Here is a 20485-nt window from a genome sequence, read left to right on the forward strand (position 1 = left end):
TTTTGGCATCAGCGCTCATTTATCGGCTGTATGTACCATGTCGCTCAGCGTATAGCGTATCAGTCAGTTTCACCCTGGCCAATATAGCGTGGGTTACCACCACTCATTTGCATTGCATTGTCCATATTGTGTGTTGATGTGAGCTGTGTGAGGGGCGCCGCTAGGCAATTCGACCGTAAAATAAACTTGACCCTAAACATTCCGACCCAAACACTGCACAACTAAACTTGGCTCCACTCAAGTTGCCCTGTGATGTTGTTGTTGTTGCTGTTGTTATTGTATGCCGGAGGACAATTCGAACCGAACTATTTGTTTAGATTTAGATTTAGATTTTATTCGACTCTTCCGACCCCATTCCAGGGTATGAGAGTACAACACATAAATACAAGATGGTCATTACAATATCAAAGAATACAAGTTTGTGATATATTACAATGATGTATATAAAATAGTCTACCTACTAAACATATTATATACAGTGATATACAAATTGGCAAGCAAGGTTAACTAATCGTATGAACCATACGACCAAACAATCGTGACATACAACTACAAAATATGTACTAGAGATCGAGCATCACTGGATGCTTAATTTTTCTACCACCGTGACGAGTTACAATATTTTCTTTCTTGACTACAGTACACTCAACTTGTTCAGGCTTCTGCAAATTTGCAAAATATGACATGATCAGCCTCACAAATAATACTAATCTTTTAAGCTGTCCTAAAATTATCCTAAAATAATCTGGACATATGTAATGAGCAAGGACGTTTAACCAAATAAGATTGCTTAAATATAACTGTCTTTCCCTTTCAAAGAAGGGGCATACGAAAACATAGTGAAATTCATCACCCGTTTCATGTCTATCACAACAAGGGCATTGAACATCCCTTTCATCAAATGACTGTAAATCTTCTATTATTAATTTGCAACTGATTTGACCTACATCTAAAACGGCTCAATTAAATTCTATCCCTCTTACTCAATTGGACTAAATACTATTCAAAGAGACTATTCGTCTTAAAATTCCTATAATTTGAACATACTCTATTTGACCAAACATTTGCCATCAAATCCTGTTTAGACATATCACTTAATCTCAGCTTCAAGGTGCTCAATATCCAGTTATTAATAAATCCTTCCCCTTTTCTTAGCCATACAACACCAAGACCAGCATTGTTTAAAATTTCCTCACGATATCCACTTAAATACAAAGGTAATGTCCTGTTGACTTATCAATCTTTAGAGTGTATAAAACCTAAATGAATATTTAGCAGAAGAACCCTTTATGATCCTCAGCCACAAGCTAACCATACGATATATCTAACAGTATTAGCCATCCAGTCGTGTTCTCCCGGTTTTAGCATATCGCAATCTGGTGTAAATTTATTTACACATAACAACGATTTCAAGAATTTCCTATGAAAAATTTCGATTTGACTCAAATCCTCAAAACCCAAAACTTCACACCCGTACGATAGTATTGGTAACACTAACTGATCAAACAGTTCGCATTGAATATCCACAGGAAGCTTGAGTTTCTGAACCTTTAGTGACATAGAAAAAAGTGCTTTCCTTGCCTGTGTCACCTGTTTAGAAATAGCCTTCTTAAAACTTCCATTGTAATTAAATTGAATACCTAAATAAACAAAATCATCCACTACATCAAGTTTGTCTTCACCAAAACTGAACAATGGAAAGTTACGTACTTTGCCTCTTGAGAAAACCAGGACTTTAGTTTTTGTAGTATTGACACTTAACTTCCAATCTATACAATATCGATGCAATGCATTCAAAGCCAACTGAAGCTCGAACTGCACTGTCGGCTAAACTACGAGTGTCGTCTGCATACAACAATGTATATAAATGTATATGTGTATTTGTCACCAATTTGTTTGTTTCTGTGTGAGAGTGGTTTTTTTTTCTTTTTGGAATAACACTTGTTCAGATTAGAAAAGTGGTGTTCAAAAGACACTTTCCTGCCCTGAGAATGAAAACGAAACAGTTTTTTCTCTATCCACGGCAGTCGCCATGGCAGCTGCATTCTGATTGGGGAAACGTATTTTGTCAAAGCTGATAACAATGATGACAGGAGTGCAGTGGTTTATGATTACGATTCGTGTTTGACTGTTATAATAGTATCCACAAGGTTATGATGCTGGTAGGCATATATCATGACAACATTTTGGTCACTGTTTTCAAGTGCCAATACCAATCCATATATGTTTCACGTTAATATTTTCACTCACTCATGACAGAAAAAATAATTTGTTTAATATCCTGACAGAGCTACAGAGTAAACGTCTTTCAATATAATACGCATTTCTATAGTGATGGGATGATTATGTTTTGCATTTATGTTAAAATTTAGCCTGCTAAAGAACAGTAAGTATGACACTGCACAACAATGAATGTTTGGTCATTTTGCACAACAGTTTTTGAACCCCTTAGTTGACATGGGTGATACGAATGATATGTTATCTGGTGAGGTATAATGATTCCATCACCTCGTAATATTATTGCTTTGCATTAATCGTCTACAAAAAAGAAATACCGAAAATTATTTTTGCTAGAAGAAAGTAAATCAATGCCTTATTCCTGGTTGAAAATATCTAAAAAAATAATGATCAGTTATTATCAGGATTTGAGACTGTACAAACTGCACAGCAAGTTGAAAGCTGACTATCAATTTACTATTTGATAGTCATGTTAATTATTGACTATGCAAGAATATTTCTACACCTTATTTTCGGACTATAACTTTCAATTGTTCCCGAGTTTCTCTCGAGTTTGCGGTCGGTCGTAAAACTTTTTTTTTCTACTGCACTTACATTTAGGCTTATATGTAGTATTTCAAAACAGAATATATTATGTGCTACATTTTCATGTGTGAATAGGTATTCTTAACTATTTTCCCTCTGAAAGTGACAGCTGACAGAATAATTCATAAAATTTGTAGACTTCATATATGTCTTCATGAGTCACACAAACTCTGGCACAAACTCGATGTAACATTGCAGCGGCTCTGTCAAACTGAGGTGGGTATTAGTATTATTGTCCAATGGGAATATTCCGCCTTCAAGCACTATATGAATGTTGCACTATTCGATGTGTTCCTTGAAAAGCAGTTTGCATATCGAAGGCCCCTTGAAAGCCAGAGCTATCACGCGGGCAAGCGGGAAAGCTCCAACCCGAGGCCGCTCGTCAACTTTTTCCCTATCACAAACCCGACTCTGCAATGGACAACTCGATCTGGTCGAGTTATCTCGTGGTCGAGTTGTCCAGGACGCCGCGTCCCTCGAGTAAAAAGCATGACTGGGTGAATGCATGCTGCGCCCACAGATAAGAGTTCTGTGGCTGCGCCTAGCCTGCTGCCACCACACACACACGCGCTTGGTACAAACGTTGAGTGCGCAGTGTTACCTCACCAGATAACATACTACTTGTAATATCATCCGTACTAAACCATTAATTTACTGTGCATCCCATGGCCGGCGCAGCCGTGGGGGCCGTGGGGGCTCGGGCCCCCAAACTTTTTGTGCACCATACAAAGGAATACATAAGGTGTCATCACTTTGGGTCCCCACACTTTTTTGTTAACCCGGAAGTACGTAAGTGGCACTAAAATAGAAATAGAAATAGATAGAGATCTTGAAGTATGGCGGTGGTAAGGATATGTTTTTGCTTTTCTTTTCTTCTTTTTTTTTTTTTTTTTGCTTGTCAGGTGAAAACACCCGGAAATGGAAGGGGAGAGAATAGAATTAGCTGAGGACCTTTTTTTTTTTTTTTTTTTTTTTTGCTTGTCAGCTGAAGAAACCCGGAAGTGGACGGGGAGAAGAGATGAGCCGACGTTCTTTTGTTTGTTTGTTTGCTTTTTTGCTTGTTAGCTCATGAAACCCGGAAGTGGGCCCCCACACTTTTGAAAACGCTGCGCCGGCCCTGCATCCAAGCTGGATATTGTGATTGACTTCATTTTATTATACTTGATGTACATTCCTTCATTGAGAAATATGAAAATAAATTGAATTGAACTGAACTGAACTGAACTACATGTCTTTTTCGGGCCACCTGACAGACAGTTAATGTCGAACTCTTATATAGTAATGACGCTATCTGCAATGAGTGTTATGTTTGCATACTTACATAGCCACTAAGGGCGGGCATGTAAAAGGGATCGAAGTCTGATATGAATATCAGTTATAGTGTGACCTGAGAAACAAACAAAAAATAAACAGAATACTGAAGGTTTGACCAAATTCTGATGAAAACTGAGAAGGCTATACAATTTGATTGAGTTTCTATCGATCAAGCAGAAATTGGCAATTCTGTGATGTCACACAAGAACTTAACCCCATCTGCTTTGCATACCTTCATCATTTTCCGTCAAGTAATTTTGCACCCTTAATACAGTCCATAACTCTCTGTTTTTCTTTGCAACCCTTCATACAAAAAATATATTCCGTCATGTATTGTGAAGTTTAGAAAAACGAAGAGAGAGTTAATGGAACTTTATATGCACTTTGCCCTGTGGGCAAATGGAACGTGAGGGCACTTTTCATTGTCCTGCTTTTCTCATTTTTCTTCTATCCATGCACACAACTATAATTTTCACTGCGTACTTATTTTTACCCTTTTCGTAGGATGCATGTGTAAAGTAGATATTTGTATCCTACCCGAAAAAGCTATATACAATTATTTTTAAAATTCCCCTTTATCTTGTTGCGCATTTACGTGTAAGATACTAAATGATAAACGCTGAATCACATAGGTGTTTCTAGACTCGACAACGGCAGAGGTCTATTACATTTTTTATTTATCTATTTCTCATATAATTTCTTTTTAAGAGAAGGCGATTTCTCACTTCACAGTTCTATCAGCCATAGAGAGAGTCTTCAAACTACAATGTGTACGAGCTTATGAATGATGATTAGAAAGGTAATATCAGACAAACAGAGGGACCACACCAATCATATACTGTTCACAGAAATTCCATGTTTCACGAAGTTAAGCTAGACATTATCAGTAACACTGACATATGATTTAATGTACATCAGTTTATAGCTAAGAAAAATGTAATTGATGATGCCTTGCATGTGTAACCTTTGATTTTGCCAGAGCTGCCAAAACGCAAAAAAAAAACAAGTTTATTTGTTTGCTGTTTGCTTGTTTGTTTGTTTGTTCTTTTGTTTGCTGTTGTTATGTAAATTATCATGCCGTACGTTGTCACGGTGGGGTTACTAATAATGTGACCATGGTCGTTGTATCTGTTGGTTTGTGGTGAATGCGATATTGGGGGGGGGGGATACAATGATCGTATCATAAAGTAGGGTGCGATGTCATTTCTACTTTTTTTTTGCGCCATTCCACAAAGTAACCGACGAAGCAGCGCCCAATGTCAGAATTGCTTTGTGATGTCACAATATTGCTTTGATAGAAATTGTTACATTTTACATAGTGCAGTGACCCTAAGAAGTGCTCAGCGCGCGATGTCGGAATTGCTTTGTGATATCACAATTGCTTTGTTAGATATACTAGTAGCGCAGTGACATACGAAGCAGCGCACGCGATGTCGGAATTGCTTTGTGATGTCACAATTGCTCTGTTAGAAATTGTTACATTTCACATAGTGCAGTGACATACGAAACAGCGCACAATGTCAGAATCGCAAAGTGATGTCATAATTGCTTTGTTAGAAATTGTTACTTGCAGTGACATACAAAACAGCGCGCGATGTCAGAATCGCTCTGTGATGTCATAATTGCTTTACATTTCACATAGTACAGTGGCATACGAAGCAATGCGTAACGTCATTAGTACTTTGTGATGTCACAATTGCTCAGTGACATCATTTTAAAAAAGGCCTTTAAAAAATAGTACACTATTTGGACAATGTCACAATGGAGGGTCAAACAGGTCAACATTCTAAAATAGTTCAAAGGGATCTATACTTTTGGTTGAGACCTAACTTGAGGTTTCTGTCATTGTTCGGTGAGTTGAGAAACCTTCTATAAAACATGAAAGAGCATATATAATTTTAAGAGGAATTCAACATTGATTTTATGAAAATCGGTCTTGAAATGGCTGCTCCAAAAAGAGGGAACCTAATAAAATGTGGGACACACCTTTAATCACGATCGCTTTGTTTTACTTTGTTTTTTGATGTTTCAGCCATTCCAAAACAGATTTCCATCAAATAAACTTTGAAGTCCTTAGAATGGTATGTTCGTTTCATAAGTGGTTTCTTGGTATCTTCCAAAAAGTTACAAACCCAATCCTCATCTCCCCCATTACTGTACCATTCTTTTAAAATACATAATCACGTGAAGCTCACCAATCACTAAAGGATTATTTTTTTTTTAATCTCAAATATAATACATCATAGTACAATGTACATTGTGTTCGTCACAGAATACTAGTACTCAAGGACATGTGAGGTTTGGCACCAAACCGAGGGCAGCACGTTTACGTTAGGGATCGATCTGCGATACTACTGTACTACCGGGTCGTGGTGTTCCTCGTACACACAATATTGTGCATGTACGTACATGTACGTTGTTCTCCGTACATATCCCGTATATCCCTTTCCTGTAAAAAGTCAGGTATACAAAATTTTTCCTGTGCCGCTTGGAAGTGTGCTGTTTTGCGACGAGTGAGACGTTACATTCATTATGGACTCGAAGAAGACGATTGAAATCGAATACTGGTAAGTATAGTGTGTTATAATACTACGTTGCTCTTGGACAATCTAGAAGAAATTCTCTAAACTTGTCGACTCTGTATGATATGACGAGTACAGTTGTATGCATTTATTTTGTAAGGCTTCTTCTCTAGCCTTCCTATGGGCCGGTTCACTTCCGACAGCTGCTAGCGAACTGCCGCTTCGTATGCATCACGCAGTGCAACTATCGCAGCGGCGCCGGACCTGCGGTTGTTGATTTTCGGCAGCCGCTCGCCACAACAAAAGTTGCGTGCGGAGAACCAGCGCAGGCGCGGCAGCAACGCCAGATCTTTTGTGTCGTTACAGCTTGTTGGCCAATCACAGAACAAAATTATAATCATGCTGCAGCAACTCGCAATCATGTGATGGTATTATTGTAAGCAATATGGCGGCCATGCTGCAATCGCAGGACTGTAGACGCTTCAAAAGTGACGGTGATAAAATGGCTACCTCACATGATGATCACGGCTGGACACACAACAAATTACTAGAATTGGTTGAAATCTACAAAAGTCTGCCGTGTCTGTATGACAACACAAGTTCCGGCTACCACAATAGAGAAGAGCGAGCAAGATCTTGGGTGGATATTGCTGATCGAATGGGAAAAGACGGTGAGTTCTGTGTATGACTATGATGAGACAACAAGCATTTCTGCTGACACGTTTACACTGGTGAAACATGTAACAACATATGCGTGATTTGCATTCAATGTTCGACCATGTCGTGGTCTGATTTACATATCATATAGGATACTATAGGTTCTACGTAGACTCTAGATCCCATTGTATCAATATTTCCAAAGATTTAGACCATACGACGTTTCTACTCTTTGGGCGACGTTTTTTGCTTGGCGAGAATGTTTTTTTTTTTTTAGTACAATACAATAGTAGCGTCTAAGCTGACAAAAATTGAAACAAAGAATTATTTTTTAATCTGCCATTTTTTTTTAATTCTAACTGTTAAAGGTTAACAGTTAGTAAAAGTAAAGTCTCTTCTACTCTACTGTTAGATTTTTTATATGAAGCATGGTACGGTACAGGCCGTAGGTCTCATGAAGGGGCATGGCATAATCCACATACCTTGTCAAAAGTGCCTTTATAATTAACTAACGTTACAACTATTTCTACAATAAGATGATTAACAAAGTAGAAAATATAAATTTAATTTGTCAAGTATTTATAGTTTTTTTTTACAATTTCAAAGCAACATTTTTGCTTCTGGTTGAGGGGGAATTTTTTTTTTTAAAATCTTTTAAGAAAGACTGACATACTTGCATGAGTATTGATCATCTGCTCTCTCTTTCTTTCTTTCTTTCTTTCTTGTTGAATTTCATTTCAGACCAAGAACTGATAGTGATAGATAAATTGTGTTGTAGTTTTCACAAGATTACAAAGCAATTTTTTTTTTAAGTTCAGGAAAAGAAAAAAAAATGCCTGTTTCCATAGAATAAGAAAGGCTGATATTTAACTTGCGTGATTATCTTTTCTTTATATATATATATATATATATATATATATATTTAAATTTCTTAATATATATTCCAAGCAGAGTTGATACATTGCATCTCCTGCAGCACCTACAAAGTTGTTTAGAGGTTCTATTCACATATCAATTCAGCAAAAGAAAAACTTTTTTTTTTTTGCTTTGAGAAGGTTTAGATAATTAGATTCAGATAGCTTCAATTTGTTTGTCAACCACTAGATCTATCTTTCTTTCAGAGGAGGAAGTACGTGCCAAGATGAAAAGCATCCGGACACAGTATGCCCGCATCATTCAGAAGGGACAGCATCCCAAGTGCAAGACTGCATTCACTGTGTCATCTTGGTGGCTCCTCCCCAAACTCAGCTTCCTGGATGACTTCATAATACCCCGCAAGGCTGACTCCGAATCCATCAAAGTAATTAGAAAAAGAAAAAGATATGATGGGCCTTTGTACTGTCTATGCCATTTGTTTGATCATTCAATTCAAGTGAAGAATGCTAACCCCCTTGTGGCTTATATACTGACACCAACCTGTGTCACTGTACCGGCAATCCCTTTAAAGTTTTAATACTTCCATTGCCTGCAGCTTTCCACACAAGTTGATGCAATATGTATAGAGCTTTTAATATTGTTATCCTTTGAGAGTGTGATTTTCCTCATATTATTTCTGATGTGTCTATTTAAGTTTCATCAGGCAATGAATCAAATGTACTGGTTGATGAGAAGATATCTGTCTATGAGGTGTTTAGTAGTAACTTGCATCACTACAGGAGAGATTGGATGTGTTGGCACAAAACCAGGAATAACTTTTTGTACTCTTTTTCGGTTTAACTTTGCAGAGCTAACCCCAGGGCAAAGCGAAGTGTGCTTGGTTTGGAAAATGAATTAAGTAAGCAGCTTAGAAATGAATAATGAATGAGCACTTTTCATGGATGTACTCATGAAGTTTCACATTGTTTGTTTGTTTGTTTTATCCATTGCAGGAAAATGACTTGCTTGAGTCATCAGTGAATGGAGACATAGCAGATATAATATATGACAATGTGGCTTCTGAGTCAGACATCTCACAGCCTCCAATAAGCACAATCAATACCAATCCATCTCAGCTAGACCAGCCTATATCGTTGCCCACCTCCTCAGCTTACCAGACACAGTACACCAGGAGAATCTCCCCAATATCCATCTCAAGACCGTCCATATCTCAGTACCGCAGCAGCAATAGGTTAAAAGTACGCAGACCACTCAAAAAACTGAAAAAGGACCACGCTCCCCTCGCGGATGCCCCTTCCTCATCCACGAAAAGCAGCACAGAAGAGATGAGCAGCAACCTACTCCTGAAGACCGTCCTCACGTTTGCCGAACGCACGTCGCAAGAGGAGGATGAGGATGCCGTGTTCGGTCGCTATGTGGGAAACGAGATGAGAGGAGTGACTGACATTCAGGCCAAACGCATTGCCAAGATGAGGATCCAGAAAGTGCTCTTTGAGGCACAAACAGGTTGGACTGAGACATCAAACGAAGGAATCTACCACGCTCCAAGAGATGGGGATGGGACTCACACTCAGGATGGCTACCCTGTGGGAGTGGTGTGTGATACTAACAGCAGCAGGATTCTGTGATGATAGGACTAGGAACTCCAGACTCACAAAGAGTTTACCAGGCGGCTTCTCTGTTCCTCACATAATTAAACAATTATTGAAATGTACAGGTCACAGGATAAAATGTGTTATATTTTTATCAGTCTGTGAGAGTAAAACTTAAGAATGAGACAATTGTGTGTCTCATCAATTTTTTTTTCCAAGAACTGCAAAATAAAGGAAAGAGTGAATAGTAGCATCAGATAGGAGTATGTTGTATAAGCAGGTGCAGGGTAATCCCATTATAGCGAGGTTGGATGCAAGAAGAATCTGCTTTTTTTAACAAGGTAAATTGTTGGGCCCAAACTCCTTTACATGTTAACCTATAGGAATGGACGTTTCTTTTATTGCAAGGTAAATTTCGGACCAAAAGACAAAGAAAAACAAAGAAGAATTTGTGCATATCACAAGGCAAACTTTTCTGAAGGTCCTGAACCAAACATGGCAAGATCATGTGGCATGTCAAAAACCAACGAACTACTGTTGAATAACCACTCTCTCTGCTTGTCAGCATTTTCACTGCATAAGTTAACGTATACCATTTCTCTTTTATTAGCGGTTTTACTTTAGCCATCCAGTTGAAGCGTTGAGGTCATCATGATAAAAGCCGCAGGCAAAGCTTTCTGCTTTTTCCTTCAGCTGCCATGCGGAAATGAAATGAAATGGATCGATGCCAGACTTCTCATTCTGGTATTTGATGAAGGGTTTGTTTCTAAGAATTCTCCAAAAGGCGCTGGATAAAAGGTTGTATTTTCAAGCTACATTGGCTTTCCTTGTACTATTCTCTACAGCTGGAAGAATAGCAATGAACTCATTACTTTGTCACCATGAATTATTTTGCAACAAGAATGCTTGTATGCTTCCTTCCAAATGATACGTGTAATGAAAGGAGGGGATGAGTATGCAATGTTATGTGTAAATATTCCCTGCAGATTGATTTGGGGATGTTTGCATGGTCATGTGGCTTTTTTGTCATCAGAGGAGGAGATTAGTTTATACATTACAATTTTGTTGATGTTGCTGATATTTTTCCTTTTGAGCAGTATTTTTAGGTGTGCTGTTTCAATATCCATATTTGTAACAGAAACACTGAGAATGAAATCCTTAATACTCGCTCCCTCAGCCCAATAGTTTCAAGTTCATTTTCATGTATGTCAAATGGAATATAAAATCTGCAGTGTTTTGATGCCCTTTGGAATTGACATGAAATCACAAGAACTGGAAGATGAATTAAAAAGCCCTCAGTTAGTGTGTGACACAAAAGTGAAATACTTCTAGCATGAAATATGTTGTCTTGACATGCCTTAGTTGTGGATTCTCTTTTCTGTCTAAAGATGACAGTAAATATACCTTGAGTATTCAAAGATATTTCAAGTAGTAATTGCCTGCTATTCCTGTTTTTTGGTACATACTCTACTTCTGTTTTGATCTTCAAAGTAAAACATAGTTTCCATACGCCTGCAGAAACTGTCGATTATTGCTCTGAAATGGACACTTAATAAAATAAGTGCAGTAATGCTTTGAATATAGGATTTCATTTGCGAAAGATGAAAATGTGTGAATTACAAGCCAAAAAGGTACACCGACAGTATTGCAGTTTGAGAACAGGTACCCGATCATGGTTGGTAAGTAATGTTTTTCAATTGATTATTTATAAATCAACAAATCGGGCCACAGCAGTATCCATCAACTTTCTGAGCCACAGTTAGAAATATGATTGCTATGGCACAATCTATTATCACAAAACATTCTACTTGCTACTAAACAGGGAGGGCTCTTCAAGAATAGAAGTTGTATGCAAACAGTCAAAATTATTTTACTCTGTTTATCCTAAAATACTCCAAAATGATTTATTATCTAGGCAAATTAACCAGGCTTGTATGAAATCTTTTTTTGACTAGAAGGACATACAAAACTGTCTGACTGTCTTTAAATCTAACATAGTAACAACTCAGTTCAATATAATAGTGTACTCAGTCACATCCCTAAGATTAGTTTACTTGTGAAATGTATTTCATAGATCTAGGGAAAATTATTACGTAATTATTATTACTATCATTACTATTATTATTATTATTATTATTATTATTATTATTGTATTATCATTACAATGTATTGTTATAGGCACAATATTATTTACACTCAGAATCCAAGACACTAACATACTATTTTATGGAACACAATGAATCCCGACTCTTTAGACAGGTAAGAATTCATAACTCCTGTCTGTTAAGTTCTTGATCTGTCATGTGAATTTTCTTGCTTGATTACAGTACTTGATTCAGCAATTCTCACTGTATTTGATACATCTGAATATAGATACATGTATTTGTAACTAACAGAAGTTGCATTTTTTTGTTTTTATTTAAAACAAAAATTGCTCTAGTGATAAGCCTCAGAAAAACATGTCTGGATGTAATGTTGTATCATAGCTTAATTTTTGTTGCTCCTGTTTTTGTTGTGGACAATTCTCAATCCTTTTAAACTGTACATGAAACACTTCAGAGAATGTTCATTGGATTCGCTCTGTTTTGCCCATTTATGTTGTAAATAGATTATGTTTCTTCATTTCATGTACATAACCAATAATGTAGATGGTTAATTTGCACCGAAGGTGTATTGTCAGTCGTGACCATGCTTGTATTCATAATCGTATCAATCAAAGAATTGACATGTTTGATTGTAATCACGGTCTAAAAAACTTCCACTCGAGTCAACACTTTGAGTTGATTATGATGAAATTGTCTGTAATTCATGCAATGAAATAAATGGTCATGGCACACATTCATTTATGAAATGTAATCAATGGTTATGGACTCTTACTGTGGTTTGTGACAGAGTGGTGTGATCAATGCAGACATACTGAGGCTCTCACCTCCCAGCAGAGGCAGCATCAAGAAAAAAAAAAGATCTCGTACATAATAGTAAATTTTATTTGATAACATGACATATAATTTCTTACATGTATATTCTCTAGAGTTTGCACCTCTTTTCCTTTCCTTTTCCCTTCTAGAAATACTGACATACAGTCAACCTTGTTTAAGTTGAATCTATTTGGACTGAAGAAATAATTGTGACTCGGAGAAAATTTGACTTACGAGGGATTAAAATCAATAGAATATCAAGACAGAGGCCTTGAAAAGACCTTCGACCTACGCCAATATTCGGCTTATGCGAGGTCAGCTTAAGCCAATGTTGACCGTAAATGTGAAATTCTATGTAATAATAAAGAAAAAATTAAAGATAAAATGACAAAGAAAGAAGCTTGGTGAGATTAAGAAGCCAGTTTGAATAGACACTTTCATATAATGCACTCACTTGCTTTTGTGTTGACATTTGATAAGTAAATGTCAAGTGAGTACTGGTGTAATATGCAATGAAAGATGTTGAATCTCACAGATGTATGACAGCACTGCTACTCTTCCACTGTTTCATAATGCTACCAAACATGTTATTGAATGTATGGCATTTATCGGCAGGCCGTGCAAGTGGGATGCAATATAGAATGGTAATATGGATCCTCATCTATTGATTTTAAGAGAGGTATCGAATCACAAGTAGTATTTGATATTGCCTGAACTTCCTCCTGTGAACTTTCATTTCAATTTACAGATTTTTTTTTGTATATCACAACTGTATATATATATATATATATATATAAATAACTCTCTCTCTCTCTCTCTCTCTCTATATATATATATATATATATATATAAATATATGTATATATATAAAAGCAGCAAAAGAGTGTTTGTGTGTTTCTAAGGATTTGGGTGTGATGAATGAAAAGACACTTGGGGGGAGGGAATGAGGGTTGTTAATTTTGTTTTATTTCTGTTTTTGTTGTGTCTAGTTTTTTTTGTGTGTGTTTGCTTGTATGTTTGTTTATATTTTGCCTTTTTATCTGTACTGGTTCATATTATGGCATCATCCCTGCTCTACAAGTTAATTTTCATGATACATGAAAGGGGATAGCTAGTAACTGATCAGGGGGAATCAGTGGGAATGCTGGGGGATGATTGTTCCAATCCTTGTGGAATTAATTTAAGAGTACATTTTTGTATATCTATTCTTGTGTGAAAATTGTTTGCTTCAGAATGGTCTCATATTCAAGTAATGTGCAGTTTAATGTTTCCAGGTTAACGTGCCTGTGCAGTGACAGGTCATTAAACTGCACATTACGTGAATATGAGACCGTTCTGAAGCAAATGATTTTCACACAACAATAGATATATATTCTTAAATGAATCCCACAAGAATTAGAACAATCATCCCCCAGCATTCCCACTGATCAGTTACTAGCCATCCCCTTAAACAATGTGTTTATAGTCACTATGGAAAGTAGCATGACACTTACAGCTTTCTTCAGTTAGTAAAGGATGGCATTGCAAAAAGTTTCTACAATGTACCATGCTAAAGGGATAAAATGAGGTGTACTGTACCTACAAAGGTTGTGCTCTGTGGAGATGTCTTTAAAATTGCCAATTGTTTTTCAGATCAACATTTTCACAGACAAAACATATTACATATGTGCATATTATATGATACATATTTTCACTCAAATGTCCACTTTTGTTTAAAGAGATTGTATAGTTTTGGTTGAGACCTAATTTCAGGTTTCTAACATTTTTTGGTGAGAGAATGCAAAACCTCTTATGAAATGTGAAAGAGCGTGTAATTCCATAAGGAATTCAACGTTTATTTGATGAAAATTGGTTTTGAAATGGCTGAGATATTCAAAACAGAGCGATTCTAATAAGTGTGGGACCCACACTTTACTACGATCGCTTTGTTTTACTTTGCTTTTGAATGTTTCAGTCATTCCAAACCCGATTTTCATCAAATAAACTTTGAATTCCTCTTAAAATGGTATGCTCTGTACTATTTCATAAATGTTTTCTTGGTATCTCGCAAAGAGTTAAAAGCCCAATTCTCATCTCCACCAATACTGTACCATCCCTTTAAGTTCATCAGGTGCTCATGCACTGCAGAAGAATACTGTATAATGTACTTAGGTTCTGCACTTTATGAATTTATTCATATATTGTTATTATCTCTAATTACTGTAAAATAGTAATTTTCACATGCGTGAAACTTGCAAAGGAGCTAAGATTTGCGAAAGTTGTATGCATGCAAAAGTGTTTGTCGACATAATGCCCTGAATGCCAGTGATGACGCACTAAAGTTTCTTACCATGATAAAGGCCATCAGCTCCCATTCACATATTATTATTTTTTTTTTTACTATGTATACAATGCATGTACATTGTAGTTATATTACATGTTTAGATATGTAAATGTTTGGATTTTTGTTGTTGTTGTTGATATATGCAGATTGGGCTTTGATTAGGTAGGAATATGTTTCCTCCTTGCAGGCAGCTATATTTTTAATCAGCCTATATTCTGATTGGTAAAGAAGATGTTTGGAAGTGGATGATGTAAGGAGGAAAACGTAATAATTTAGAATTTTTGTTTTGAAAGATTGCAAGTTCTGTTGTTACTAACATTATACAATGACCTGATGTATTGTTTTAGAATGCTGATGTGGTTCCACTTGTATAGCTGTGACATGATGCCTTACCCACCAATCCCGGATCTTTCTTTCTTTCTATCTTTCAGTGGCTCCTGAGGGTACTACCCCCGCTTCCGGGAGCTTGCTGCCCAGCTGGAGGCGGCAGACAGTGAAGCGGTGGTTACCGGCAAGAAGGGCAGGTCATGTGAGTTGAGCAGTCCTTCTTTTCCTCTCCTCTGCAATGGAATAATTTACATCCTCAAAACTTGGTGTTCATTAGCTCTGACTCAACAAATGATTTCATCCACATAGATGATGATAAAACGGCATTTGTAGAGTGCCATTTATCTGTACAAACATTCAAAGGTGCCCATCCCCCACAATATGTCACACGTCATTCACAAAGTTGTTGGAAAAGTCTTCAGTTCAGATCTCACATCTCATACTTTCATACATATAGAAAGTCCACAAAGAAAACTACATACATTGCAGCTTGTTAGAATGGTTTTGGAGTTATTCAAACTGTCTCAAATATGTGCATTGCAGACTTTTGGGTATCTTTTTATATATTTAGCTTTTTTGGAATTTGTATGTTTTTTACATTGTTACCACAGGTCCTTTTAACAGAATCCTAGAGTATGTCCTAGAATATGTTCAAGGATAGAAACAGGAATTCATTAGCATTCTATAGCATTTTCTCAAGTTTGTGGGGGTTGATGTAGTTTATTTTTGCTTTGTATCATATACACTGTATGACTAAATAGTAATCCTATCAGCAGCAACTACAGTGTACTTGTTTGAGCAGTTGCACTTTTGCTTCAACAAAACACCCTTTTTGTTTGAAAATGGGAACAGTTATGGTTGTGATGAAGGTATCTTTTCTGAAAGTAATATAAAAACAATAATGCTCAGAGAAGCCTTATGAATGTCATGATTTTACTTCATTTTGAAATTGACAACTAGGAACCAATGTGCTCTGCAATTCGTCCTTGAAGTAGAATTAGTAAAATCACTTTGAGAACAAAATCCATGAAAAGGTATGTTCTCAGTGTGTCTCTGGTTAACATGGTGGTTTCTGTTTGTTTATTTGTTTGTTTGCTTGTTTGTTTTTTTGTTTGTTTGTTTTTTGTTTTGTTTTGTTTTTTGTTTGTGATTTCCAGTTTCCCCAGCCCTGAGTCATTTATATATTTCTCTCATATTGTTATTCTTGTTTTCAGCTTCATTTGAAGTAAAGATGAATGGCCAGGTTATGTTCTCCAAACTCAAGTCTGGATCATTTCCAGACTTTGATGAGGTAAGATTATCCTACTATTCTTGTCTAGTTTGCTGAGACTGAAGACAAATTACCAGTAAGATGTAGTAAATGAAAGTAGTATATGTCAGTATTAGGAGAGGAGGTTTTTGGAAGAAGTGGCTATTGATAATTCTGAAATATGTGACTCTAAAGTCCTGTGAAATTTCATTGACAAAATCTGGTTGTGAGAGTGAGATTACAATGTATTTTCATTTAAAGATATTCTCTATGTACTGTCGCTTTGTCTACTTGGTATTTCTTTCTTTTTTTTTTGGGGGGGGGGGAGGGGTGGGGGTGAGCTCTGTCAAAACTTACCTTTGGTTCTATGTTTTATACGGTGGACTCCCGTTATAACGAAGTCCTCAGGACCGGTGGTGTTCTTTTGATATTTATAAATTTCGTTATAACCGAACAAATAAGCAATAAAAAAACATAGAGCAGATAATGTTGCCACCTGTATTTTTACTTCATTGTAACCATGTTCGGTAAAACGGGAGAGCACTGTAGTGTGTTATTTTGTATAAACACTAAGTGACATAATTTTTTGTCAATTGATTTCCTGAGCCTCCATTCAATTAAACACTAAGTGACATAATTTTTTCTCAGTTGCTTTCTTGAGCCTCCATTCAACTGGAAATACACATTGTGTATATACATCATTTCCAAAAGAAATATAAAAGTAGTAATCGCTTTATGTTGTTGTCGAGCCCACCAGAGGTGAGGGGAGACAAGGGCATTGCCTGTGGCGTCTGTCCGCCCGTCGTCCGTCTGTAGCGCTACAAAAACTTGAATAACTCTCTACTGAGAACTTCAATTTCAATCAAACTTGGAGGGAAGAGTGATTATACAAAGTTACACATTTAACCAAATATGAAGGTCACCTCAAGGTCAAAGGTCACAGACAGGGGTCAACGAATTATTAGGGCCCAATGTTAAATTTTTACGGCGCATTTCGATTATGGCTCATAACTATTGATCCCTATGTCTGTTTGTGACCAAACTTGGAAGGTTGATGTCCCTTGGGGAGTTGAAGTTCATCGCAAGGTCAAAGGTCTCAGACGGGGTCAAAAAACTTTTGGGGCCCAATGTTAAGTTTGTATGGCGCGTTTCGATTATGGCTCATAACTTTTGATCCATAAGTCCGTTTGTGACCAAACTTGGCTGGTAAATGTCCCTTGGGGAGTTGAAGGTCACCACAGGGTCAAAGGTCATAGGTGGGATCAGTGAACTTCCAGGGTTTAGAAAAACATTAATTTCTTCTACGCGAATGGGTGAGACACATTTTGGCACTTGTCTTGTTGCTTGTTTTAGCTAGAACAGCATTCTTTTTGTAATGGGAAGGCCTGCAGCTATGTGAACAATTTGTTTTAAACCTAAGCAATTTAACTTTGCTATAAGCTTAGCTTCACCAGGCTTGTAGAGGACACTCACACAACATGTGGAAATAGAAGATTCTGCTTGGTAGCATACCATATTAACTATTATTATTTTTGCCTTGCTAGAGAAAAAAAAATGGAGGTACATTTGATTCAAGAGAGGTGAGTTCGAGTATTACTCTTTCTTGATAGTGGGGTTTTAAGCAGTCTTGTGTTGATCTCCCCAGAAAGGAAGGTTATCTAGCAAATGATATTCTGTATCAGTGCACAATTAAAGAAACTGTATGCAGTTTCTGTTTTTAGTGCATTTAGAGGACATTGCATAGATCCTGATTAGCTGTTTTTTTTTCTCTCTTTTTTTTTTGTGTGTGTGTGTGTGTGTCAAACAGGTCGTCGATGCTGTGAAGAATTACAAGGGTGAAGGGACTGTGCCAGTTGTGACAAAGACCGAGTCCATGTGCACCATCCTGTAGAAGAGTGGAAGATTCCAAACACTTCAATTGGCAAAGTGGACATCAGCATGAGATTGACTTATTGGTTATTCCAAAAATCATAGTGGGGGGGGGGGGAGGGGAGGATAAAGATACACAGCAGGATTGCAAAAAGTCTGGTTTTCCTTGACCTCCATTTTTTTTTTACTGCCCTGTACTGAGACTAAATGTGTGAAGTCTTTAATGTCATCTATTTCCAAACATTTGCGGTATTACAAATAAACAGAGCAGGTGTTTGAAGGGGGTCATCCCACTAGACCGACACCCACGAGTTTGACATTGAAAACAGGTCCATGAGTCATACAGCTCACGAGTCATACGGCCCATGAGTTTGACACTAGGCCAATAAAGCCCATGAGTTCGACACTAGGCAAAAACAGCCCATGAGTTGGACAGATACAACACGGGGCTTAATGTGTCGGTCTCTTGGGCCTTGTTAGCTTAGTGTCGAACTAATGGGCTGTATGACTCGTGAGCTGTATAACTCATGGGATGTATGACTCGTGAGCTGTGTGACTCCTGGGCTGTATGATTTGTGGGTGTTGGTATTGTGACGTGCACCCCTTTGAAGCCCCTGCACCTGTGTTCACCCAATGTTCTGAATGTTACATGCAGTAGAAATAGCAGCAGCTATTGTCCCTTCATTCTAGGTTTGTAATACAATTGAATGATTAAAAATTCAGTCTTGTCTGTGAGGTAGCACAGCGCTAAACTATTCACTCTTGGTAGCCGTGAAGACACTTTCATCAGCAACACCACCTACCAAAATGAATGCCAAATGACTGCAACTTACAAGTCTAGGTTTGTATAGAAACTACTGTCTCCCTCATTTACAATTCATTCCAAAAACTGTTTTGTTGATCCCAAGATTACTGCCATAAACTATGTATCTTGAATTGTCCACTTTGCCTTTTGAGGAATGTGTCTTTCATGCAGTCCTTTGTCCTGCTAAAAAATCACACTGTGGCCTATCCTCACCCACTCCTGACCCTGCCTATGACAAGCTGGGTTGCAAGGGGAGTAAACCACTCCTCCTATCCAGGCTTTGATATTCCCATGGGTCTGTGGATGAGGCTAGACACCAACAGATTTTACAGCAGGTTTACTTTGCATGTGCTAGATTATGACCATTGCTATTTTTCAGATGTATCTTACTTCAATAAGTGTAGATTCTGACTTTTTTTTTTCAAACATAAAGGGAAGGGGAGGATTCAGTTAGTAGATAGTGGAATCACAAACAATAAATTTTAGAATTTAACACACGTTGTACCTAGTTTGTGTCTCAAGCAGAGGATGTACACATGTTTGAAGTTATGTGTCATCATTCTTTTCAGAATACCCTACCCATCAAGGAAAATGTTGGGCTATGTCATTGTAGTAAATGTACATTGTATGCTCTTATGCAACAAGTTTCCTTCACAATTTGGAAATACTTAATACGGGTCCAGTGGGTGCTTTATGTGTGTATTTGTTTTATATTTTGACTATCTATCATGTGAGTTTGAAATGCTTTCTAAGCCCTAGAGCCTGTTCTTGCATTGCCTACATTTTGGTTTTAGTTTTCCTTCACTACAGAAAGCAATGTTGGTGCAATTCTTTTTTGAATGACATTCTTTTTTTTTTTGTTCATTGCTTAAGTTTATAGAATTTCCAGTCATTTATTGTGGGATTCTTGGTATGCAGTGTTCAAGTGGTTACAGCCAATTTCCACAATTGATCATGGTATTCATTAGAAGTCTCATCTAATCCAAGCATGGCTTGTACATGCTCCCAAACGCCAACAAATGCTATTAATGTCATGTTGTTGTTATCAAAAGTTCCACGTGTTTAGAAGCCTTTATCATTGAAAAATATAGATTACTTGAAGAGAAGATGTTGTGTTACTCATGGTTTTCTTCATTTTAAAGACTCGGTAGTATGGAGATTCATGGGTGGTCGAATTCATTCGCTGTCCACCGGGGTACATACAAAAACCA

The 20485-nt window shown here is 37.2% G+C and overlaps 1 protein-coding gene and 1 long non-coding RNA gene across 2 annotated transcripts; both read left to right on the forward strand.

The window, feature by feature from the left end:
- The first annotated feature begins 6587 nt into the window (after positions 1-6587).
- LOC139733709 (uncharacterized) lies at positions 6588-18544 on the forward strand. The gene is made up of 4 exons (XR_011711110.1): positions 6588-6704; positions 15456-15553; positions 16566-16642; positions 18408-18544. It is a non-coding gene; the product is annotated as an uncharacterized lncRNA (long non-coding RNA).
- LOC139733707 (uncharacterized) lies at positions 7144-10110 on the forward strand. The gene is made up of 3 exons (XM_071644522.1): positions 7144-7330; positions 8438-8616; positions 9185-10110. Exons 1-3 carry the CDS (start codon positions 7162-7164, stop codon positions 9818-9820), a joined length of 984 nt encoding a protein of 327 aa, XP_071500623.1. The 5' UTR covers positions 7144-7161; the 3' UTR covers positions 9821-10110.
- Positions 18545-20485: the final 1941 nt, after the last annotated feature.

This window comes from Diadema antillarum, unplaced genomic scaffold (genome assembly GCF_040938485.1).
Source record: "Diadema antillarum isolate AM-2024a unplaced genomic scaffold, OU_Dant_1.0 seq00000488_RagTag, whole genome shotgun sequence".
Taxonomy (NCBI): Eukaryota; Metazoa; Echinodermata; class Echinoidea; order Diadematoida; family Diadematidae; genus Diadema; species Diadema antillarum.